The 27,081-nt window shown below is 44.2% G+C and overlaps 1 protein-coding gene across 1 annotated transcript in view; it reads left to right on the top strand.

The window, feature by feature from the left end:
* CORIN (corin, serine peptidase) overlaps nt 1–27,081 on the top strand; it is a 498,512-nt gene that overhangs the window by 466,537 nt on the left and 4,894 nt on the right. The window contains exons 20-21 of the mRNA XM_040418907.1: nt 14,517–14,788; nt 25,191–25,318. Coding sequence (XP_040274841.1) covers nt 14,517–14,788; nt 25,191–25,318 — 400 coding nt within the window. The remainder of the gene's footprint in view (nt 1–14,516; nt 14,789–25,190; nt 25,319–27,081) is intronic.

The raw sequence follows: 27,081 nt of genomic DNA on the forward strand, positions 1-27,081 counted from the left end.
ACAGTTTGCCTTTAGGCTAAACCTAAGGGTGTTGTTCTGGTGGTTCCCTGGTATTCACCCTTTAACCCCTGTACAGGGATCTGGACTTCGCCAAAAGGAACCAACCAGGCTGGCACCTCCTGTAGTTGGCTGCAGACCCATAGGGGTCATAGACACGGGTTCAAAGCACCAAGGACACAGGCAAAACGCAATCTGAACACAGTCCAACAGTCAGGGCAGGCTGAGTACTTGTGTATACCAAATAGCAATTCCAGGTTCAGGGCAGGCTGAGTACTTGTGTATACTAAAAATCAGTTCCAAGGTCAGGGCAGGCTGAGTACTTGTGTATACCAAATAGCAGTTCCAAGCTCGGGGCAGACAGAGTACTTGTGTCTACTAAATAGCAGTTCCAAGGTCAGGGCAGGCCGAGTACTTGTGTATACTAAAAAGCAGTTCCAAGGTCAGAGTACACTAAGTACTTGTGTATACCAAATAGCAGTTCCAAGGTCAGGGCACACTGACTACTTGTGTATTCTAAATAGCAGTTCCAAGGTCAGGGCACACTGACTACTTGTGTATTCTAAATAGCAGTTCCAAAGTCAGGGCACACTGAGTACTTGTGTATACCAAATAGCAGTTCCAACGTCAGGGCACACTGAGTACTTGTGTATTCTAAATAGCAGTTCCAAAGTCAGGGCACACTGAGTACTTGTGTATACCAAATAGCAGTTCCAAGGTCAGGGCAGACAGCAAGGAGCGGAATCAGAAGACAAACAAGGATCGGTACACAAAAATTCAGATGAGATCACCTTTGCTGGTTACTAGAAAGGAATAACCTCAAAGCTCAGGTGAGAAGGTGGAACCACAGCCCAGCTAAATAGGGAGACTGACCATCAACTTAACCAGCACCTGGACAGGGGCAGGAGGAGAGCATTAACTCTCTCAGTGCTGAAGGAAAGTTCACAGAGCTCTAATCCCAATTCACACAGACAGTAGAGCGACGTCCGCGTCTGCCCAAGACAGCAAGACAGTGGCGGGCACGGACCGCCAGCGTGACAGTATCACTAGAGATGAGCGAATTGAAGCTGACGAAGTTTCGTGAATTTCCTTGCGCTTCGTATTAACGAATCACAATTTTTCCTAAAATGGCGGCTACACGTGTGAGGACATGGGGCAAGGAACTCTGGGAAGGCGGGAGGACCCATAATGCCATGCATGCAGCCAGCCAGCCCTGTGATGTCACAGCTCTATAAATAGCCTCAGCCATCTTGGATTCAGACATTTTCCAGTGTTCTGAGTGCAGAGACAGACGAGAGAAGGTGCTAGGGACAGCAATAGGAAAAACCTCATTGTGGAAAAAAAAAACTGAAAAAACGATTTATAAGTGCAGGGAAAGGATAGGGAGGAATCATTTCACAGCATCTTAGTGCAGGGAGAGACAACAGAAGGCGCTAGGGACAGTGATAGGAAAAACCTCATTGTGAAAACAAAAGCGATTTACAAGTGCAGGGAAAGATTATTTGGGGATCCAAATAGCCATTAGACAGCTCTGTCATTCCAGCAATTTGTTCTTGGGGTGCAATTGATATATTGAAAAGCCTTTAGTGGCTTATATCTGTGGTGTATTTCAGTACAAAAAGAAAAATATATACGCAGTTCACTTCTGCAGCTATATGTGGTGAAAGCGTTTAGTGGCGTATTTCATTACAAAAAGAAAAATATATCTGCAGTTCACTTCTGCAGTTATATGTGGTGAAAGCATTTAGTGGTGTATTTCAGTACAAGAAGAAAAATATATTCTCAGTCCACTTCTGCAGTTATGTGTGGTGAAAGCGTTTAGTGACGCATTTCAGTACAAAAATAAAAATATATATGCAGTTCACTGTTGCAGTTATTTGCAGTAAAAGTGTTTAGTGACGTATTTCAGTACTAAAATAAAAATATATACGCAGTTCACTGTTGCAGTTATATGTGGTAAAAGCGTTTAGTGGCGTATTTCAGTAAAAAAAAAATATATATATACGCCGTTTACTGTTGCAGTTATTTTCGGTAAAAGCATTTAGTGGCCTATTTCAGTACAAGAAGAAATATATATACGCAGTTCACTTCTGCAGTTATATGTGGTGAAAGCGTTTAGTGGCCGATTTCAGTACAAAAATATATATATATTCGCAGTTCCCTTCTGCAGCTATATGTGGTGAAAGTGTTTAGTATTTCATTACAAAAATAAAAATATATACGCAGTTCCCTTCTGCAGTTATGTGTGGTAAAAGCGTTTAGTGACGTATTTCAATACAAAAAGAAAAATATAAACGCAGTTCACTGTTGCAGTTATTTGCAGTAAAAGGGTTTAGTAACGTATTTCAGTATTAAAAGAAATATATATATATATAAGCAGTTCACTACTGCAGTTATATTTGGTGAAAGCGTTTAGTGGTGTATTTCAGTACAAGAAGAAAAATATATTCTCAGTTCACTTCTGTAGTTATGTGTGGTGAAAGTGTTTAGTGCTGTGTAATTGAATCACTAATTGAAAGGGCCATGTTTAAAATAATAGCAGTGTGGAGTTCAATTAGTGAGGTCATTAATTCTTTGAAAAACAGGTGGCAATTATTTCCCTTATTTAATGAAGCAAGGCAGCAAATGTTGTACATGCTGGTTACAGTGCATTTCTCTCTGAAATTCTGAGGAAAATGGGTAGTTCCAAACATTGTTCAGAAGAACAGTGTACCTTAATAAAAAAGTTGATTGAAGAGGGGAAAACATATAAAGAAGTGCAGAAAATGATAGACTACTCAGCTAAAATAATTGCAAATGCTTTAAAATGGTAACCAAAACCTGAAAGACGTGGAAGAAAGCAAAAAAACTACCATTCGAATTGATAGAATAATAGCCAAAATGGCAAGGACTCCAGTAAGATCAAAGAAGGTCTAAAGTTACCTGTGAGTACTGTTACAATTAGAAGACGCCTATGTGAAGCCAAGCTATCTGTAAGAAGCCCCCACAAAGTCCCACAGTTGAAAAAAATACGTGCTGAAGAGGTTACAATTTGCTAAAGAGCACATTGACTGGCCTAAAGAGAAATGGCGCAACATTTTGTGGACTGATGAAAGTAAGCTTGTTCTTTTTAGGTCTAGTGGCCGGAAGCAGTTTGTCAGACGACCCCAAACACTAAATTTAAGTCACAGTACACTGTGAAGACAGTGAAGCATGGTGGCGCAAGCATCATGATATGGGGATGTTTCTCATACTACGGTGTTGGGCCTATTTATCGCAAATCATGGATCATGGATCAATTTGAATACATCAGAATACTTGAAGAGATCATGCTGCCTTATGATGAAGAGGAAATGCCCTTGAAATGGGTGTTCCAACAAGACAATGACCCCAAAAACATCAGTAAACGTGCAACATCTTGGTTCCAGACCAACAAGATTGATGTTATGGAGTGGCCAAGAAATAGAGAAGAACTGTGAAATGTATTCCAATCATCCTGGGCTGGAATACCTGTTCACAGGGGCCAGAAGTTGGTTGACTCCATGCAACACAGATGTACAGCAGTTCTCAGAAACAGCGGTTATACAACTAAATATTAGTTTAGGAGTTCAAAGGAGGAAAGCTAAATTTTCAAACATTTTTCAGTTTATATAGTGAATGCTTGAGTTTGTAAAGAAGAATACAAACACTGCTATTCTTTTGAACAGTTTAATATTCACTTTTCTTTAAAGGGCTTCTGTCACCCCCCAAAACTCATTTTTGGGCATATTAAAATCCTTATTGGACGACTATTCCCTATATAGGGCTCTTACCTTGTTCTGTGGCTTCGTTTCATTAAAAATCTAGCTTTTAAAATATGCAAATGACTTCACTACCAGCAAGTAGGGGCGTCTACTTGCTGGTAGCCGCCGCATCCTCCTTTTAAAAAACCGCTCCCTCCTCCAGTTGATTGACAGGGCCAGCGAGCGCTCTCCTCCTCCGGCTGGCCCTGTCAGCATTTCAAATCCCGCCCCTGCGCCTTACGTGTCTTCATTCGGCGCAGTCGCTCTGAGAGAAGGACGCTCACTTCCTCAGCACTCCCTCAGTGCGCCTGCGCCGATGACGTCTTCTCTTTCGGGTTTAGAGGTGACGTCATCGGTGCAGGCGCACTGAGGGAGTGCTGAGGAAGGGAGCGTCCTTCTCTCAGAACGCCTGCGCCAAATGAAGACACGTAAGGCGCAGGCGCGGGATTTGAGATGCTGACAGGGCCAGCCGGAGGAGGAGAGCGCTCGCTGGCCCTGTCAATCAACTGGTGGAGGGGGCGGTTTTTTAAAATGAGGATGCGGCGGCTACCAGCAAGTAGATGCCCTACTTGCTGGTAGTGAAGTCATTTGCATATTTTAAAAGCTTGATTTTTAATGAAACGAAGCCACAGAACAAGGTAAGAGCCCTATATAGGGAATAGTCGTCCAATAAGGATTTTAATATGCCCAAAAATGAAAAATTAGTTGTGGGGGGTGACAGAAGCCCTTTAATATTATTAGAGGAAAAACACAAATTTGATATATTTTTCTTCATGTTTTGATTTGGAATAGAATGTGTAGTGTTCCCAATTCATTTGTGTGTATGGAAATTAAAGCTATTATTTACACGTGGCAAAAGCGTTTATTGGCGTATTTCAGTACAAGAAGAAAAATATATTCTCAATTCAGTTCTGCAGTTATATGTGGTAAAAGCGTTTAGTGGGCTATTTCAGTACAAAAAGAATAATATATTCTCAGTTCACTTCTGTAGTTATATGTGGTGAAAGCGTTTAGTGGCATATTTCAGTACAAAAATAAAAATATATGCGCAGCTCACTTCTGCAGTTATATGTGGTGAAAGCGTTTAGTGGCATATTTCAGTTCAAAAAGGGAAATATATTCTCAGTTCACTTCTGCAGTTATATGTGGTGAAAGCATTTACTGGCGTATTTCAGTACAAGAATAAAAATATATACGTAGTTCACTTCTGCAGTTATATGTGGTGAAAGTGTTTAGTGGCGTATTTCAGTACAAAAAGAAAAATATATTTAACGCTTTTAGGGGTGTTTGAATTTCATTTTTATTTATTTAGTTCAGCTAACAGTATGTAAGACAGAGAAGTGCCAGGCCCTGCACAGGGGAGTGGCAGAGGCCTAAATGTTTCTGTCACAGGCACAGGTCACAGCAGAGAAAGGAGGCGAGGCAGCAGGAGTCGCAGGAAGAGGCCTGAGCTCCCAGTGTCATCTAGCGGTCGTGTCTTGACCAGCAACCCAGCGGTTCTTGATTGGTAAACTCGGTCACCACTTCATCCCATCAGACACCCCCAGCCAACAGTTGGTGGGTTCGTCAGACACAACCCTTAGTTGGCATGGATCGGGAGCAGGCCCTGTGCCCTGACCTGTCCTCAACCTGCCTCTGTCCTTTTCTGTTCCCTCAGCCAGAGAAGTTATGTATGCTGTCGGCTCAGCTCTACTATACAGCGAGGACTGTCAGTAGCTACTGCCCAGCCAAGATCTGGAGGAGACATCCGCCGCTTCTTCCACTAGGCGGGCAAGTAATGATGAGGAGAGTGGCGTGGGAGCTGGTATTGTGACCGGTCAGGCTCCTGATCCAGAGAGGGTTGAGGAGGACATCATTGACGTGCAGACAGTACTCGCCGATGATGAAGCCAATCGCAATTGGGAGCCGGGTGAAGAAGGGGCTTCGTCATCATCAGGAGAAGAGGGTTGCAGCTTGCCCCTGAGGCAGCGGCTGAGCCAGAAAGTCACTAGCGTGGCCGGTGGGAGGTTGGGAGCCAAACGGGCACGGAGTAGACCACCCGCTTTGCAGCAGGCTACCTGCCCAGAAAGGAGTGGTGTGCAGGTTCACAGAAGCAGCGGCGGTAGCAGTCAGCCAGTGCATAGTGTTGGGGGTAAAATCAGCTACTCGGCGGTGTGACAGTGTTCCTTCCCAAAGGCTTCGTTACGTAGGCAGGAACGTTACGGATTTTATTGTTGTGATATGCCTATTGTCTACCATTGTTTGTGAGTAGAATAAAACCTTTTTATACCAACTACTAAGAGGGTACTTCACTATATGCCGATTATCTAACCCTGCAGAGGAGGCGGTCTGAGGAGGATCGAAGCCTTTGGGAGAGGAAGATAGAGGCTAATACCCTGATTCATTCACCTGTGTATCGGATAACAAAATCTGAAGCAGCGCGGTTTGAAACTATTACAACATGGCCATATGTAGAATATGTGGGCAGAAGCGTGGCCAGAGTGCCAATGTTGGCACCACAGCCCTGCGTCACATATGCAGTGACACCATAAAGTGGCCTGGGAGAACCGTGGCTCCGATGTGGTGGTCCAGCCTGCCGCAGCAACCACTGCATCACCCAGTGGCACGCCGCACCCGATTTCAGGCAGTCAAGGCTTCACCACCTCAGCCGAAGGGAGCTGTCTGTCGTTCCTATCTTCTGCTGGTCCTGATGCTCCTGCTCCTCCTACTCCTCATCAGTCATTCCGTCAGCAATCGATCACCTAAGCGATTGCCAAGAGACAACAGTATGTGTGCACCCATCCAACGGAGCAGAAGCTGAACGTGCTCCTGTCCAGGTTGCTGGTGATGCAGTCCCTCCCTTTCCAAGTGGTGGACTCTGCACCTTTCAGAGAACTGATGGCTTGTGCCGAGCATAGGTGGAAAGTCCCAAGCCTTCATTTCTTTGCCAAAAAGGCAGTAACAGCCCTGCACAAACATGTAGAACAGAAAGTGGGCCAGTCCTTGAGCCTGTCGGTGTCTTCCAAAGTGCACATCTGAGAAACACATAGTGCAACAGCACTCTACAAACCAAATAGAGTACAAAAGTAAATTATATTGCAAATGCCATGCTATGCTAATAATTTAGAGATGCTTAGCAAATACATTTTGTACAAAATCATTTGAGCCCGTCTGCCGCACGCCAAGGCGATCTCTATAAGACGGGTCCTAACACTAAAACTCACCTGTTGGGTGCCATGACAGCGACCATGAAATTCAGGAAGCATGGGCATGTGGGACCTGCACTTCCTGAATTTCATGGTCGCTGTCATGGCACCCAACAGGTGAGTTTTAGTGTTAGGACCCGTCTTATAGAGATCGCCTTGGCTTACGGCAGACGGGCTCAAATGATTTTGTACAAAATGTATTTGCTAAGCATCTCTAAATTATTAGCATAGCATGGCATTTGCAATATAATATACTTTTGTACTCTATTTGGTTTGTAGAGTGCTGTTGCACTATGTGTTTTTCAGATATATATTTGCAGCCACAGCAACGTGCACCTACGCATTGGGATGTGCTGACCCCTCCCCCTCCTTTTTGTTTCCAAAGTGCACGGCAGCGCCGACGTGTGTAGCTGTGACTACAGTCAGGGACAATACATGTCCTTTACTCCTTTACGGGTGAATGTGGTTAAATGTGGTTCCTGCACAGCTACACCAGCAACTTGGCCAGGTGATGCCGCTTCCGCCTCCATGTTCTCACGCCATTGGTCCAGCGACAATGTCCGCCTCTGCCTCCTCATCCTCCACCATGTCCTCAGCCTCCACTGCAGGGACAAGTCACAGTGCCCCTCCAGCATACCACATGTTTAGGGCACGGCGGTGTCATGCTGTTCTGCACCTGGTTTGCCTTGGCGAACGGAGTCACACAGGAAAGGTACTGCTCCATGTGATTCCTCAAGAAATCGAATCCTGGCTTTCTCTGCGACAACTGAAAATCGGAACAACGAGAAGAACATGGCCCTGCATGGCACAAGTGTTCAATCTTGTTGTCAAGAGGTTCCTGAAGTCTTCCACCCATCTGCAAGACATCCTAAAAATGGGCAGGAAACTTTGCCTACACTTCAGCCACTCGTACACAGCAAAGGACACCCTCCTTGAGCTGCAGTGGCAGAGCGGCATCCCCCAACATAGGCTGATATGCGACGTTTCCACCCGTTCGAATTCCACCCTCCATTTGTTGGACCAACTATACGAACAGAGAAAGGCCATCAACGATTTCTTGATGATCCAAGCGGATAGGAGTACTCCCCTGTGTAACTTTGATGTCAGCCAGTGGCAACTCATGCATGACACCTGCCGTTTGCTCAGGCCCTTTGAGGACCCCACATTATTTGTCAGTCGCCAGGACTACGGGATGAACGACGTCATTCCACTGCTTCATGTCCTGGAACAGATGGTGGTAACAATGGCTGGTCAGGGAACCGGAGATGTGGCGCCTAGATCTCACGGTCACATGAGCCCTGTAGGGGCTGAACTAGAAGAGGAGGAAGAGGGGGAGGAGGACATTGGAGCACAGACATTGTGTAGCAAAATGGGTGGTTTTTCTACTCAGGTGACGGGAGAGGAGGAGCAGGAGCAGCCAGAGGAGCTACAGGGCGATCAGGAAGATGAGACAGAGGACCCAGACACACCGTGGCAGTATTCAGTGGAGATGGAGGCAGAGAGTCCCTCCGAGTCACTTGCAAAAATGGCCCGATGCATGCTCACTTGCAGAGGGATGACTTCTGGCTCTCCACCTTGTTGGACCCTTGCTGCCAGAAACTACCCACCAGCAGCAGCAGGTAGACCTGGAGCACGACCTGAACCAGCAGGTGGTGGCATACTTGGACAGCATCCTGCCAGCCGTCATTGAATATCCGCTGGACTACTGGGCAGCCAAAATAAATTTTTGCCTGCAACTGGCCGAGTTTGCCCTGGAAAAGCTGTCCTGCCCGGCCAGTAGTGTGGCATCAGAGTTGGTGTTTAGTGCAGCGGGGGCCATAATTACCAAGGAGAACTCGTCTGTCCACCAAAAATGTGGAGAGACTGACCTTTGTCAAGATGAATCAGGTGTGGATCAGCCAGGATTTCCACCCACCAATGCCTGATTAGATCATCCATGGTGCCGCCTCAGCCAAACCTACCTCAGCTACTACTCTGATGTTGCCACCCACCTGATGCCACACATCTGATGCCAAGTGCTCCTTCTTTCACCCACCTTCCTCAGCGGGTTCTGGTATTTCCACCCACCGCCCCACTATGCCACAGGGTCACTTTATGGTCTCCTGATGCTGCTGCTGCTGCCGCCATCTCCACACTATGTCACCTTGCCACTCTGTGGTATCCTGATGCTGCTTCCATCTCCACACTATGTCAACTTGCCATTCTGTGGTATCCTAATGCTGCTGCCGCCATATCCACACTATGTCACCTTGCCACTCTGTGGTATCCTGATGCTGCTGCCATCTCCACACTATGTCACCTTGCCACTCTGTGGTATCCTCCTGATGCTGCTGCTGTCGCCACCTCCAGACTAGGTCATTGTGCCATTCTGTGGCCTCCTCCTGATGCAGTTGCTGCCGCCACCTTCACACTCTGTCATTGGGCCACTCTGTGGTCTCCTCATGCTGCTGCCACCTCCAGACTCAGTCATTGTGCCACTCTGTGGCCTCCTGATTCTTCTGCAACCTCCACACTCTGTCATTGGGCCACTCGGTGGCCTTCTCCTGATGCTGCCAACTCCAGACTGTCATTGTGCGACTCGGTGGCCTCCTCATACTGCTGCCACCTCCAGATCCTGTCATTTGGTCACTCTGTGGTCTCCTCATGCTGCTTCCACTTCACCACTATGTCATAGGTTCACTCTGTGGACTTCTCCTGCTGTTCCCACCCTCCCCACTTCATGACTGGTCCACTATTTTGGCTTTCGGCCTGACTGACATCATCATTTATTTGACCCTTCTTCTGATCTGTCAGAAGGAAGGAGAAATGAGACGCACAACGGATCCTGTCTGTTTATCAGCTATAAGGCTTGTATGGTCCCATCAGAATTGGCTTATGATTTGGTAGTAAAAAGCAGGAGTGGGTACAAAACACAGAAGACATGCAAATATTCCATTCACGTGTCTTCTCTGTTTTAGATCCACTCCTGTTTTTTTTTTACATTAGCAATACTGATGGATTATTGAGCAAATGCTGACCGAGTGAGGGCAGATGGTCCACAGACAGGATCCGTTTTTTGTGGGTTATTGTTCTGACGGATCAGAGGAAGGGCAAATGAATCAGTGACGTCAACACAAACTTATTGCTGACACCCTCTCCACTCTGTCGGGGGCTCTACTTGTATAAGTGTTTAATAGAACAGGTTCTGTAGACATCTATGTAGAATCAGCCTACGAGTATGTAAAAGGAGTGCGATTCTTCTTGACGCTAACATCGACCTGTAAGGCTGAGTTGATACTTTACTTATTTGGGCAGTCACAGGGCCAAAACTGACCAAATAACTGAAGTATGCAGTGATTCTAAGAGCGACCCCTGTCATCTGCATGTCATACTGACTCACAGTATTATTTCACTACCCCAGCAGACTCCCTATGCGTGTAGCTGCAAGGCACAGTGTTCTACACAACTATAAAGGCTCTCTGCAGCCCGGAAATAGCATTTTTTTAACGTAATTCGCCGCAAATAAATTTGGATCGAATCAAATCATTTTGAAAACTTCGGCCGAATCAAATTTTTTTGAAATTAGCTTATCTGTAAATGTCACCTCTGTGTATAGATAAGTTATGATCCACCATTCACAATAGGTGATTGTCAAAGCTTATCTATTCTTTCCTTTTACAATAACCTCTGCACAGGGCACAGAACATGCCTAGAAAACTGTCCAATAGAAGTCAATGAGGTCCCCTCGTGATCATTGTGTCTAGGGACCATGGGGCTGCTATAAAGCAATTTTCTTAATGCTGTTAGGAACAGCTCAGGCAAAATGGCCGCCCCTATAATCATGTTCAGGAAGCAGAATAAAAACATCTGAAATCCAAAAATAAAAACAGATTAGAAAAAAAGGAGATGCATTTTAACTGGTTTTAACTGGCAGACACATTTCTTTTAAGTGTACTTTCACACTTGCGTTGTGAAGATCCGGCAGGCCGTTCCGTTGCCGGAACTGCCTGCCGGATCCGGAAATCCATGTGCAAACTGATAGCATTTGTAGACGGATCCGGATGTGGATCTGTCTAACAAATGCATTGAAACACCGGATCCGTATCTCCGGTGTCATCTGGAAAAACGGATCCGGTATATTTTTTTTTTTGCATTTTTAAAAGGTCTGCGCATGCGCAGACTGGAAAACTGGTTCCGTTTTGTCGGATCACGGCATTAATGCATTTCAATGGAAAAATAATGCCGTATCCAGCATTCCGACAAGTGTTCCGGAATTTTGGACGGAGAAAATACCACAGCATGCTGCCGTATTTTCTCCGGCTAAATACCGTAAGAGTGACTGAACTGAAGACATCCTGATGCATACTGAATGGATTGCTCTCCATTCAGAATCCATTAGGATAAAACTGATCTTTTTTTTTTCCGGTATTGAGCCCCTACGACGGAACTCAATACCGGAAAACTTTAACGCAAGTGTGAAAGTACCCTAGCTCTTGTACTGTCTATTTGGTGCAGAATCCTAAGCACCCCTACAAGGTTATAAATCTAGGTTATAATTATCTGATTTTCTGCCTACACTGAGAGGGCACTGGAGAAGAAGCTCTCCAAACAATCTAGGTAATTGGTTCAAAAAAATTGAATTTAAATTATTTGTATAATATTTAGCATTTGTACAAAATATTATATCCACAATACATACTTAATATTGCATTTATTGTTTTTATAGTGCATTTTGCATCCTATGAACAGAGACATGCTAGTGAAGCATCTGTACATGGATAGAAATGAGCCCATTATCAATTTTCATTAAATATAGTAAGTCATTATGGCAATCATTAGGCTATTCTGCCTTCGTACGGTAGCACGAAGCATATGACTTTTTTATTTAGTGAAGGTCAGTCTGTATTTATTGCCTTTCATCGAACAGTTCAGTAATTGCCGTACAGAGAATAAATTTACAAGGTGCATTAAACAGCAAGAAGATATTTGATCTATTTCTCCAGTCCTTCTGCAACTAATAGTAACTTGGTAAATTGGGTTGAAGCTGACAGCATTATTACGTGATAAAACCATTCTACAAGAGCTATAAAGTCCACTAGACACACATTTGTTAAAGGCTAATGTTACATAAGTAATTCCATTGAATGGTTCTAATGACTTCAGGATCTCTGACCACAGGGAACAATATAGGATGACAGTTTCCTATTCTACATTATTGCTCTTCTCCCTTTAATAAGTCTATAAGTGGCTCCCCTGCAGGGCCCTGCTCTAAAGTAATGGATGTAGAAAATGTTGGCAAGAAAATGAAGCGGACATTCCGAAAATGCAGTTCATTGTAAAGTTCTCATTACTGCAAAGCAGATTATGTTCCATCTGTGGCATGTATACATTCTAGGACACACGTACAGTATATATAGATGTGGAATGTCTATTTTATTTGCTGTTGAAGCATCTCTACTCTATAAAGGGGCAACTCTACACAGTAGGATAGAAGACCAGACGATGGCAAAAATGTAACCATGCTGATATCAGAGCCCAAATGTCTGGACAGAATGAAACTCCTACATAAATGATTGAGAAAGATTTCATCTTTCATGGCATTTTATGAACTTTGGTTTTACATTTAAATCACATTCCTTTCTTATGTTTTCAAAGGGGTGTCTCAATAAGACAATCCTTACCATATGCCATTAGGGGATACAGCCATAGAGAGTACCCCATTCAGGACCTGGCAGACCCCACTAATTTTTTTATGGTTGGACATTCATTTGATTGACAAGTCTGTAGAGTTCTACCACACTTTCATCAAGGGCCATTAGCCACTTCTAGTGATGTTAGCTGCTCACTGCTGGTTTCAGATGAAAAAGGGGATGCCGTGATTAGACACAATTTATGCTGTTTCTTAATTCTCCACCCCCAATCAGCGGGACCTATGAAGGTAACTCCTCGCTGCCTCTCCATTCAGACTCCATACAGTAGCTCCCAGGCCGTCTTCACTGCTAGGTCACATATGTCACTTGGGAACATGTCACCTCTAAAGCCAGTCATCGGTTGCAGCAGCACATGTGACCCTGTTGTGCAGAAAGTTTACATGGACAGACTGGAAGTGAGTGTAGACAGCATAGGGGATACAGAGCTAGAACTGAGCGGTCGGGAGCAGGTAACTAGAATTCCCTTCATAGGTTCTGCTGAGTGGGTGGGTGGGGAAGGGGTTTAAAAAAAAAAAAAAAATTGTGGACAACCATTTTAAGTTAAAAGAGTTAATCGGAACATATAATTTACAAACTGACTTTATCTAATTTTTATTCCTCGAAAGTCAAAGTCCTTATTATGAGGGAGATAGGTCATCAAACTTGATGCAGCAATACCCCCTTGGTCTGTGTAACAATGGTAGATTGCTTTTAATGGTACTGGAACCTCATTATAAGTTACGTCCACATTCCCCCATGTTATACATGTTGTACAGTACATTCAATCAGTGTCACAGAAAGACAGCATATATTCAGCTATAGAGTATTCACATGTAATACCAGCTAACTATACACTATACTGTATTACTATTATAGTTTCGGATTTTTCACTTTATAAACGTGCTTGTTATTTTAGTAAGTATACGTGATGTACGGTATTGCTCGTCTTCCAGAGAAACAGGAACTTGCCAAAGTGAAACTCCGTCTGCCCAACCTTTTTCTTTGATGGCACGATATGATATCAATGGGAGGTACCAACAAAAATGTCATGTCTATGGCCAGTTGAACCTCTCATACACTCATTTCATATACTTATATCAGCCAGCCCTGGTAGTGCAACAGGCCCTCTTCTGTTCAGTATCCAAGCATCCATAATATGAAATTTGAACTCTAATAACAAACATTCTCAGGTCTATAAGAATCCAGAAACTTCTTCCTTAGAAGAACGCGTTATCCATCTGTTTAACTATTGTCTATTGTATGTTGCTCATTACATAGGGAATTCTCCAGAGAATGGAACCTTAGTGGTCCTTTCACCTGTTTTGTGGCAAACTGCAGGGAGATTGCTAAAACTTGGGCCCATCTGCTACATTATCAGTAATGTCTAATAGTTTTTGAATCAATGAAATAGACCCTAATGGCAAGTGATTATCTCCAAAGGCATCTCTAAATGGTATTTTTCTCCAAGATCCTTAGAGCTGACTAATAGATCACAAGCTGGGTCCACCAGAGGATCATCTGGTAGTCTGAACTTGCCTCTGTGGTCAGTAATTGGATGCCGTGGTCACATGGGGTCCACCGGCCAAAACATTACATTAAAGCTGCAGCCCAATGGAGAGGATCGAGCTATGGTTGTGGATCAAAGGGGCTTCTGAAGGTGAGTTTAAGTTTTTATTTTAACAGCTTACCTGCAGTTTGCCACAAAAAGTTGAACTCGTTAAAGGTCTAGGACAGATGGCTCATTCTGAGCCTAACTCAGTAATTTATCCACTGCATGCCAAATGCTGGTTTCAGCAAAACATCCAACCATAGTGACAAATGATTTTATTGTCTGTACATTAAGGATTTGTATATAAGAGAATAAGAATGAGCTTTTCATTAATTGAAGATTATGTATTTTTTAGGAGGGAAAATGCCGCTGTATGGAAAGTTGTATTTGGAATAAACAACTTGGATCATCCATCTGATTTCATGCAGACGCGTCTGGTTAAGACCATAATCCTTCATCCACGCTATAACAGAGCTGTTGTGGACTATGATATCAGCATAGTGGAATTAAATGAAAACATTGAGGAGACTAGCTATGTGAGACCTGTCTGCTTACCATCCAAGGGCCAGTTGGTTGAACCAGACACATATTGTTATATTACTGGTTGGGGTCATATGGGAAACAAAAGTAAGTATGAAGTAATAATATTACCATATACACTTGTAATAAATGAACCACATTATTTTAAATAGTAAACCCACCTTTCAAACCTGACTGCATACTGTAAAGAACTGAGCTCAATAATAAGATACAATGCAGTAAGCTCCCATGCTACCTCTATTGGTAACTGTAGGCAGGCAGAGATGTGCCTATGTGGTGCCAATACTCTTTTAGTACATAATTCTATGTCTATTTAAAGGGAACCTGTCACCTCGATTTTGGGTATAAAGCTGAGGACATGGGCTGATAGATCGCCACTAGCACATCCGCAATATCCAGTCCCCATAGCTCTGCGTGCTTTTATTGTGTAAAAAAAAACCAGATTTTATACAGGTCCTTCTCAAAAAATTTGCATATTGTGCTAAAGTTCATTATTTTCTGTAATGTACTGATAAACATTAGACTTTCATATATTTTAGATTCATTACACACAACTGAAGTAGTTCAAGCCTTTTCTTTTTTTAATATTGATGATTTTGGCATACAGCTCATGAAAACCCAAAATTCCTATCTCAAAAAATTAGCATATCATGAAAAGGTTCTCTAAACGAGCTATTAATCTAATCATCTGAATCAACTAATTAACTCTAAACACCTGCAAAAGATTCCTGAGGCTTTTAAAAACTCCCAGCCTGGTTCATTACTCAAAACCGCAATCATGGGTACGACTGCCGACCTCACTGCTGTCCAGAAGGCCAACATTGACACCCTCAAGCAAGAGGGTAAGACACAGAAAGAAATTTCTGAACGAATAGGCTGTTCCCAGAGTGCTGTATCAAGGCACCTCAGTGGGAAGTCTGTGGGAAGGAAAAAGTGTGGCAGAAAACGCTGCACAACGAGAAGAGGTGACCGGACCCTGAGGAAGATTGTGGAGAAGGACCGATTCCAGACCTTGGGGGACCTGCGGAAGCAGTGGACTGAGTCTGGAGTAGAAACATCCAGAGCCACCGTGTACAGGCGTGTGCAGGAAATGGGCTACAGGTGCCGCATTCCCCAGGTCAAGACACTTTAGAACCAGAAACAGCGGCAGAAGCGCCTGACCTGGGCTACAGAAAAGCAGCACTGGACTGTTGCTCAGTGGTCCAAAGTACTTTTTTCGGATGAAAGCAAATTTTGCATGTCATTCGGAAATCAAGGTGCCAGAGTCTGGAGGAAGACTGGGGAGAGGGAAATGCCAAAATGCCTGAAGTCTAGTGTCAAGTACCCACAGTCAGTGATGGTCTGGGGTGCCATGTCAGCTGCTGGTGTTGGTCCACTGTGTTTTATCAAGGGCAGGGTCAATGCAGCTAGCTATCAGGAGATTTTGAAGCACTTCATGCTTCCATCTGCTGAAAAGCTTTATGGAGATGAAGATTTCATTTTTCAGCACGACCTGGCACCTGCTCACAGTGCCAAAACCACTGGTAAATGGTTTACTGACCATGGTATTACTGTGCTCAATTGGCCTGCCAACTCTCCTGACCTGAACCCCATAGAGAATCTGTGGGATATTGGGAAGAGAAAGTTGAGAGACGCAAGACCCAACACTCTGGATGAGCTTAAGGCCGCTATGATTGCCTCCATGCCACGCCGCATTGAAGCAGTCATTTCTGCAAAAGGATTCCCGACCAAGTATTGAGTGCATAACTGAACTTAATTATTTGAAGGTTGACTTTTTTTGTATTGAAAACACTTTTCTGATTTGTGGCATTACGGAGAGAAGGTCACAAGTCACAGGTCACAAGAATACCACAAGTCAGACATCCCAGCATGTGATATGCAATTTTTTAATTCTTTTATAGATTTTTTTACAGATTTGTTCTTTTATATTATATATTTTTATATTTTTTTATATTATTCTGATTATGCAAACATATGCTGAAATGTATTGATTAATGATTACTTATGTAGTATATGGTGAAAGCTGTAGTCGTATGAGCAGCTCAATCCACAGCCCGACCCATGTTTTTCATTGAACCTTTCAATACTATAATGTAATCCAGTATATGTTACAATTTATTTTGTATATTTTTATTAAGGATTTTGCACATGCATATATATATAATGCGATAGCAAGATATATGTTGCCGTAAATCTGTGGAAATTCACTGTATATACCGTGAAGGTGATTGATTGAGGCTGTGTAATCAGCCCAGTCCACAATCCGATCCATATTTTATATCAACCTCAAAAAGGGTATTTAAGGTCATGTTTTGTGTCTACATGCAGCATTCTATGATTGTCTACTGAGGAAGGAACTTGTTTCCGAAACGCGTCTAGTGTGTATAGAGACCAAGGCTACTGGTGCGGTTTTTCTACAAAATACGCAAGAAGAGGACTTTCTTCAATTCTTAACCTTTTCAACCTCTACAAACATCTGAAGACGTCCTATCCCGCTTGAAAGGTTTTTGCATTCACCAACTATCTACAAAGTGGACTAAACCTGTGTTGCTACATTCAATATCACCGCAAGTTTAAGGTTAAACCTTGTCGCATCCACTGCCGCTGGCCTGACAGGCTCAGGTAATCACCAGCTCAGCTCAGCTTAACCAGCTTCCGTGTGCTTGACGCCTTCAGGTGCTTACGTCATTTACCAGCGATCGACTACCTGGCTGACACATGGGACGCTGAGTGAGCGAGACGCCGAACGAGCGGGTCTGAGGTCTTGCTTTACAAGCTAAAAGTAAGTGGAATATTGCCAAACAAGTGCGGTTACGACTTGTTACAGGACACTTGAATAGAGAACCTTTCTTGTGGGAACTACAGCAAGGACGTACTGGAACCGTTGTTGCAACTCTGTTTCAACTATCTGGCAAATTGATATCTATGTCCTGGACATTCAAGCGGTCTAATTGATTATTTCTTGCAGCCTCACTCTAGCCATTTGGTCCTATACTTAGGAGTACTCCAGCTATCTAGGTCTGTGCGTGAGCTCCGCACATATTTACCTATCTTTACATTTATTCATGTATGTATGCTGACATGATGACACAAAGTTAGTTTGTTTTTTGATCTAGTTTATTAATAAAACTTTTATGCAAAAATACTGTGAGCCAGCCTATATTATTATTGATTTATTCTCTTTTTCAGCTGGTAACTGAAAGGCTGAGCTCCAGTAGCTTGCTGGTTGAGCCTTTTCTAAATATTTGATAGTAATGTTTATCAGTACATTACAGAAAATAATGAACTTTATCACAATATGCAATTTTTTTTAGAAGGACCTGTATATATGTAAATTAACCTTAGATGAGTCCCATCTGCTCCATGCTTCAGAGATGAGTCCAGCGTTCTCTGACTCTGAGCCCAGCCACGCCCACTGTGAAGGAGCCCAGCACCGCCCCACATCCTCTGAATCTCATCCTTGCTCCCAGACGTCACAAAGCTAGAGCGCCATAATCTCACGATGCGCGAGCTAGCGCATGCGCAGTTCGTTCCCTGAGGCTGATGCCAGCACAGGGAAGGAACACTATGCAGACACTGCACATGCGCTAGCTCACACATCGAGAGATTAGGTTGCTCTAGCTTTGTGACGTCGGGGAGCAAGTAGAAGATTCGGAGTATGCGGGCGGTGCTGGGCTCCTTCACACTGGGCGTGGCTGGGCTCCGGAAACATTAGTAACAGCTCCTTGGGCTTCTTACTTGCCTCATTTACATATATATAAAATAGTTTTTTTTTTACACAATAAAAGCACACAGAGCTATGGGGACTGGATATTGCGGATGTGCTAGCGACGATCTAGCAGCCCATGTCCTCAGCTCTATACCCAAAATCCGGTGACAGGTTCAATTTAAGAACCCCTCTGCTTTTATCTGAAAAAAACAGGTTAACAAGTTAGTTTCTGTATTGCTGGGGTTGATTTAGATTGAAGCTTACCTTTGTCCTTACCTGCTTGGATTATTTTATACACTGCTCAAAAAAATAAAGGGAACACTTAAACAACACAATGTAACTCCAAGTCAATCACACTTCTGTGAAATCAAACTGTCCATTTAGGAAGCAACACTGAGTGACAATCAATTTCACATGCTGTTGTGAAAATGGGATAGACAACAGGTGGAAATAATAGGCAATTAGCAAGACACCCCCAATAAAGAAGTCGTTCTGCAGGTGGTGATCACAGACCACTTCTCAGTTCCTATGCTTCCTGGCTGATGTTTTGGTCACTTTTGAATGCTGGCGGTGCTTTCACTCTAGTGGTAGCATGAGACGGAGTCTACAACCCACACAAGTGGCTCAGGTAGTGCAGCAGATCCAGGATGGCACATCAATGCGAGCTGTGGCAAGAAGGTTTGCTGTGTCTGTCAGCGTAGTGTCCAGAGCATGGAGGTGCTACCAGGAGACAGGCCAGTATATCAGGAGACGTGGAGGAGGCCGTAGGAGGGCAACAACCCAGCAGCAGGACTGCTACCTCCGCCTTTGTGCAAGGAGGAACAGGAGGAGCACTGCCAGAGCCCTGCAAAATGACCTCAGCAGGCCACAAATGTGCATGTGTCTGCTCAAACGGTCAGAAACAGACTCCATGAGGGTGATATGAGGGCCCGACGTCCACAGGTGGGGGTTGTGCTTACAGCCCAACACCGTGCAGGACGTTTGGCATTTGCCAGAGAACACCAAGATTGGCAAATTCGCCACTGGCGCCCTGTGCTCTTCACAGATGAAAGCAGGTTCACACTGAGCACATGTGACAGACGTGACAGTCTGTAGATGCCATGGAGAACGTTCTGCTGCCTGCAACATCCTCCAGCATGACCGGTTTGGCATTGGGTCAGTAATGGTGTGGGGTGGCATTTCTTTGGAGGGCCGCACAGCCCTCCATGTGCTCGCCAGAGGTAGCCTGACTGCCATTAGGTACCGAGATGTGATCCTCAGACCCCTTGTGAGACCATATGCTGGTGCGGTTGGCCCTGAGTTCCTCCTAATGCAAGACAATGCTAGACCTCATGTGGCTGAAGTGTGTCAACAGTTTCTGCAAGACAAAGGCATTGATGCTATGGACTGGCCCGCCCGTTCCCCAGACCTGAATCCAATTGAGCACATCTGGGACATCATGTTTCACTCTATCCACCAACGTCACGTTGCACCACAGACTGTCCAGGAGTTGGCAGATGCTTTAGTCCAGGTCTGGGAGGAGATCCCTCAAGAGACCGTCCGCCACCTCACCAGGAGCATGCACAGGCGTTGTAGGGAGGTCATACAGGCACGTGGAGGCCACACACACTACTGAGCCTCATTTTGACTTGTTTTAAGGACATTACATCAAAGTTGGATCAGCCTGTAGTGTGTTTTTCCACTTTAATTTTGAGTGTGACTCCAAATCCAGACCTCCATGGGCTGAAAAATTGGATTTCCATTTTTAATTTATGTGTGATTTTGTTATCAGCACATTCAACTATGTAAAGAACAAAGTATTTCAGAAGAACATTTAATGAATTCAGATCTAGGATGTGTTATTTTTGTGTTCCCTTTATTTTTTTTGAGCAGTGTATAATGAATTCTACCACCTGACTTTCTGCTTCGGTTATTGTATTGCATTAGCTCTGCAAGCCTTCCTTCTGCTTGATCAACCACTAAGTCAATCTTCTGATTTTGCTACTATGAAGTGAGTCTATCTAGGTAGACCTTGTATCAGTTTGCTAAGACCATGGATACAACTTACACTCCTTTGTCTGAGGTTTATGACATCGCCCAAGTAGTGTCTCATCAGCAGAATTTTCAACAGAATTTTTGGGAAAAACGGATACCTCCTGTTTAAGCTGCCGCAGCTCATTCACCCTCTCCTTCCCAAATAACACTATCACTATCAGCTTCCTGCGGTTTGGAATCCTTCAGAAACATGTTTGAAGAACCTTGTTGAGTTTCACATGCAGTATCCTCTTTGCATTCCATTAATGTAACTCTACTGTGGGACAGTATGCTATTCAGTTTCGCACTTTGGCTGCCATATTAAACTAGGATAACAATGTGCTACTAACCAGCCAAGTCTTGCCTTCCATCATGGGTGATCTTTAGTCCAGTTCAGTTATAATGGTAATTGCAGTTGGAGTAATAGAAGTTGCAGTAGGGGAATTAGCAGCAGGGAGTAGAATCTGCAGCAGTAGCGGCAGCAACAGCTGCCTACAGAACATGATGGTAGGCAGGCAGGCAGCAGCAGTGGCATAATATCAGCAGCTATACAGTATAGAACATGATTTTAGGCATGCAGACAATGGCATGATGGCAGCAGCAGCATCCATATGGTATGGAACATGATGGTAGGCAGGCCGGCAGTGGCATGATGTCAACAGCAGCAGAAGCAGCAACTATATATTACAGAACAGTGGCGTAGGGATCGCCATAGCGACCATAGCAGTGGCTATGGGGCCCTACGCCACTGGGCGGGCCGCCTTCTGTTTATTTTTTATTTTTTTTGTTTACATACACACCACACACAGGCAGCCAGGCCCGAGCCACGGACCGCCCGCCCACTACACTAGACTAGTGTAGTGGGCGGGGTGTGGGCGGTCCGCGGCTCAGGCCTGGCTGGGGAGGAGTCAGGACTGGAGCAGGGCACACGCAGGGCCGGGCCGACACAGAGGCTGGGGAGGCTCCAGCCAGACCACTGAGTAACTCAGAAGATCCGATGGTATATTCTAACCGCCAGGCGTTCCCATGGTGACGGGGACGCTTGCCTGGGGGTTAGAATATACCATCGGATCTGAGTTTTCACGAGCTCAGTGAGATCGTAAAAACTCAAATCCGATGGTATATTCTAACCCCCAGGCGTTCCCATGGTGACAGGGACGCTTGCCTGGGGGTTAGAATATACAAGGGCCACGCCGCTCACAGGAGTATATTTATAAACTAATCAGTAACTAAGTACTTGAACTTTAATCATTGACATAGCTGATCTCTTTACTGGGATATCTTACTCTGTCTTAGCTCTGGTAACAGCAGGCAGTGCGGAAGGGCGGCGCTCACTCACTGACGTCACGCGCCTGCGCCGCCTAGTGGGAAGAGCAGGCGTATGATGTCAGTGAGTGAGCGCCGCCCTCCCGCACTGCCTGCTGTTACCGGAGCTAAGACAGAGTAAGATATCCCAGTAAAGAGATCAGCAATGTCAATAATTAAAGTTACTGATTAGTTTATAAATGTACTCCTGTGAGCGTCGGGGAGGGGGATCTGTGGATGTTACTGTTTAGGGGAGGAGGATCTGTGGATGGCACTGTTTAGGGGAGGGGGGATCTGTGGATGGCAATGTTTAGGGGAGGGGGATCTGTGGATGGCACAATTTAGGGGAGGGGGATCTGTGGATGGCACTATTTAGGGGAGGGGGATCTATAGATGGCACTGTTTAGGGGAGGGGCATCTGTGGATGGCACTGTTTAGGGGAAGGGGATCTGTGGATGGCACTAATTAGGGGAGGGGGGATCTGTGGATGGAACTGTTTAGGGGAGGGGGGGATCTGTGGATGGCACTATTTAGGGGAGGGGGATCTGTGGATGGCACTATTTAGGGGAGGGGGATCTGTAGATGGCACTATTTAGGGGAGGGGGATCTGTGGATGTTACTCTTTAGGGGAGGGGGATCTGTGGCTGGCACTATTTAGGGGAGTGGGATCTGTGGATGGCACTATTTAGGGAGGGGGATCTGTGGATGTTACTGTTTAGGGGAGGGGGATCTGTGGATGGCACTATTTAGGGGAGGGGGTCTGTGGATGGCACTATTTAGGGGAGGGGGGTCTGTGGATGGCACTATTTAGGGGAGGGGGATCTGTGGATGGCACTATTTAGGGGAGGGGCCCATACATTTTTTTGCTATGGGGCCCATGCATTTCTAGCTACGCCCCTGTTACAGAACATGATGAGAGGCAGGCAGACAATGGCAGTGGCATGATGTGGCACCGTCAGCCACAGCCGATTTATTCCACAGCCTCAGCTAAAGAAGTGTGAAAATCCTCACAGATCCATGCCTTGTTCATTTTGACCAAAGTCATGTTTTGTACACTGGCAGAGGACAAATTGGGGTGTCACAATGCCCGTGCCACGCTGAATAACCTTTCTGAGCTGAAACTAGAGGCTTGACAAGACAGGACAGAGAAAGTATACTGGGCCAGATTAGAACACTCTTTGAATCTGCCTGCCCAGAAGTCCATGACATCAGAGAACACAGTATGGAGAAAGGCTAGAGTCCAGGTAGGACTGAATCTGAGTGTTGAGACAGTATGTCCTTGTTGATTTGCTTCAGCCTGGTGAGGCACATAAAAAAATTGCTACATCATGTTGATGATACTAAATTGGCTCCTGCTGCAGATTCTGCTGCTTGTGGCATTGTAGAGAGTGGGTGGTCAGGGGCGGTGAGGGGCCTCAGACAAGCAGGCGGCAGGGATCTGCTCACCGAAAGCTGTGCCAAGCTGCATACACAATGTACCCTGGTAATAAAGCTATTTAGCCTCCCTTTCAGCAATGCAAAAAGATTCCATTTTGCTTTTGCTAGAGAGTCTTAAAAGCATGGCTATCCAATAATAAGCAGATTGCTTGATGGTAAGGATACGCCTGTCATTATATAAGCAAGCATACAGCTTGCCATTCTTGCCAGCCCAAGGACTCAGTTCATTCCGATGCCACCCCCTACTGAGATGATTGGTCTTCGTTGCCAGTGTTATCATCGTCATGCAGTTTAACAAGACAGATTCTACTGAGAACAGGCCTCTCCATGGCCGACCAAAGAAGATGAGTGCACGTGCTCAGCGTCATATCCAGAGGTTGTATTCTCAGAATAGACCAATGAGTGCTGCCAGCATTAATGAAAAGGTTAAAAGGTGGGGTGGGGTTGGGGGGGGGGGGGGGGGGGGGGTCAGCCATTCAGTGCTCAGACCATATCCTGCTTGGAGGACATGTCTGAGCCCGAGCACCGCGCCAAGGTTTCTCAAGTAGCTCGGGAACCTAACGCTAAACCTACCTAGGCCGTATGGCCAATACCAGGAGCCAGTGGGCGAATTACAGGTGCGCAAGGTCCGACTCAAAGCAATCTCCCAGTAACCTCCAGCATGTGACCATGCATACAATGGGAGGAGGCAGAGAGCTCTGAGCCCCACCCAAGACTGGCTGATCTAGCCCGGGCCTCACATGTGCACCAGAATGCTGCCTGTGGATGGAAATGAAGGCACATTCAGACTAGGAGTTTCTACACCTCCAAAAATTCAAAATACAAACTGGCGTGGTATTAAAAAGCAGGAAGCGCTCAACCCCATATGCACTGGTGCATCTATACCGGGGGGGCAGATCCTGCACTTGTGGCCCATTGCTAATGGCAATCCCCAGTACCTGTAATTCGCCCACTGGCTCCTGGTATTGCCCATACGGCCCAGGTAGGTTTAGCGTTAGGTTCCCGAGCTACTTGAGAAACCTTGGCGCGGTGCTCGGGCTCAGACATGTCCTCCAAGCAGGATATGTTGTCTAATTCTCAATTTTACACCAGTACGAGGGTTAGCAAGACCGCAGAGTGCACCTGTATTTGTTTTTGTTATGTTATTTTAAAAATAAAAAGGGTTGCATGAGATAAAAAATACATGCCTGAATTATTGCAGAAACAGTACTTTAGAAATAGTGCCACTCTTTTTTACGGGTTGTGTCTGGAACTGCAATACCAAAACACAGCCTAAGGGCTAGTGTAGAACTGTTTCTTGAACATATATGGAATGGGATATGGAAGTGTGCAAAACCTATTTACCAACATTTTACTTTGTAAAATTGGGGCAAGCCCCCGCCCGGCGGGAACATCTACTTATGGGCGAGGTTTACATTAGTCTTTCTCATTTTTGGCCCAGGACAGCCGAATTTGCTGGAATTGTCTCTGAAAATCAGGGACAAATTTGGGACAGTTGGCAACTATGCTCTAATTAGCTTATCATTCTACATTATTAGAGGATTTTCTTAAAGAAAACTTGTTTATCAATGATTGCACCAAACGTAGCCTTGTATCTTAACCAGTGTTACTGAACGAGACATGGATTTATTTCATCAGTGTTGAACATTCGCCCTTGTGTTTCCAGCCTTTCATATGGAACTTATTTGCCTGGAGGCTGTATAAAAATGGATGTCATTACCAATAAATCTCATCACCACCAATAAGGAACACTGACAGATAGGTGGATGTTAAATTCATGTGTCCTGTTCATTTAAACGAGGATTTCATTAAACTTCTTAAGATTTTCTTAATGTTAGTTGATTAGTTCTTAAAGCAAACACAAAGTTCGATTACTAACAGACTTTGTAAAAAATGAAAATCAAATGCTGTCCTAGGAAAGTATTTTAGGTCTCTTGATTTAGTGTAATGCAGTCATATGTACAGTAAATTACATCACTTGGGTTTGTTTCACTGTTAACCCATTGTCTTCTTTACCCCTATCAGTGCCGTTTAAACTGCAGGAAGGAGAAGTGCGTATCATATCTTTAGAGCACTGTCGGACATATTTTGACACAATCACATCCAGGATGCTGTGTGCTGGTTATGAATCTGGCACTGTAGATTCGTGTATGGTAAGTCATATTTGTATGTAAAATGTATAGCTTGGAAATTTCTATTAAAACGGTCAGAAGATGAATCTATAAATAAAATGTAGAATTGTACAGATGTGTTTATGTCTCTTAATGGGCATAAACAGAAATCATGTGGCCTCATAATAAAGAATAGTTCCTCTTCCTGCTAAGAGTCACTCCAAATTTATTATACCATAATTACAATAGTAACAACTAGGCCAGCTGATAATATGCTAGATATGTAGAAAAGAAAATTCTAAATGTTTATCCATACCTCACAACTTTTGAAAATCACTGAGGGACAATTACATAGCAGAAACATTTTTAATATCTCAAAGGGCTCATTCAGACAGCCGTAAGTGGGTTTTTTTGGTCCGCAAATTGCAGATCTGCAAAACATGTATACTAGTTATGTGCGTTCCGAATTTTTCAGAACACACAGGGCCAGCACTATATAGAAATGCCTATTTTTATTGCGGACAAGAATAGGACATGCTCTATATTATTTGCGGGGCTGTATAACGGAACTACACCATGTGCTGTCCACATCTTTTGTGGCCCTTTTGAAATGAATTCACACCTGTTTCGCACAGTATACACGACAGTCTGAATGAGCCCTAACTCTGCCTAATGTATACACACCCAATAAAACCAAGTCCCCTTAGTGCCCCCACAAAGTAATTACACTGACGAGCAAAAAGGTAAAAATGTTTTGAACTTTTGACTTTCAGGCTCCATATCTCACTATACACTGCAGCTTCGAATGTGAGACTACCATCATCTTGGCTATCTCATACATAAGTTGGACTTATTTGCAACTATTTAGCATATGTTTAGTATTGCAGATTCTTGTCATGTAACTGCATTGTTTTTGCTCCTGTTAGTGGAACAATCTTTTTATTCTTGTATACTACAAAACCTGTTCTCATATTCCATAATAGCTCAGTGTGTTATTAGGTTGATTCTCAAACAAAAAGGTTACTGGTTCGAATCCAGGAGCAGCCATGAAGAAGATTTGCCAAGAAAAGAGAAACAGCATCATCCAGCTCATCAATAGCGGTATTTCGGCCAAGAAAATTGCTAAGCTGCATCATGTGAGTGCCATAACAGTTGGAAGAATACAAAATGTAGTCCACCCATCCATTCCAAAGCCAAGAGGTTTACATCCAGGCAAAATATTGAAGTCAACAAGTCAGCTCATCACAAAGTCTATCAGTTCTGGCATGAAAAACTAGGCAGTGGCAGGTATGCATCCATGCAAGCACCATGCAACGCGCATTACAAAAGTCTGGAATGGTGACCTGAAAAAAGTGAAGAAGCCTCAACTTCAATATGGTTGGCTCGAGTTTTCAAAAAAGTACAAACATTGGACAGTAGAAGATTGGAAATGAGTGATGAGAGAAAAGTTAATAGACTTGGCTCTAATGGGTGCAAATGGGTCTGGAAGAAACAAGGGAAAAGGGCTAACGCATCGAGAAATTGAAGCAACTGTCAAGTTGCATACTTAACTAGGATCGATTGTGGTTTCAATGCTGAGCTATATGTGAGTATCCTACAAGACAAGTTACTTTATACACTCGAGTACTATGGGTATGAAAAGGACGAAATAGTGTTCCAGGAGGACAACGACCCAAAGCATATGTCGAGATTGGCAAAGAAATGGGTCAATAACAATGAAGTAGAGGTGCTGGATTATTCCCCCAAACCTCAATCCTATCAAACACTTGTGGATAAAGTTTAAAAAAAAGCTGTATTCATACCCA

This window comes from Bufo bufo, chromosome 2 (genome assembly GCF_905171765.1).
Source record: "Bufo bufo chromosome 2, aBufBuf1.1, whole genome shotgun sequence".
NCBI lineage: Eukaryota > Metazoa > Chordata > Amphibia > Anura > Bufonidae > Bufo > Bufo bufo.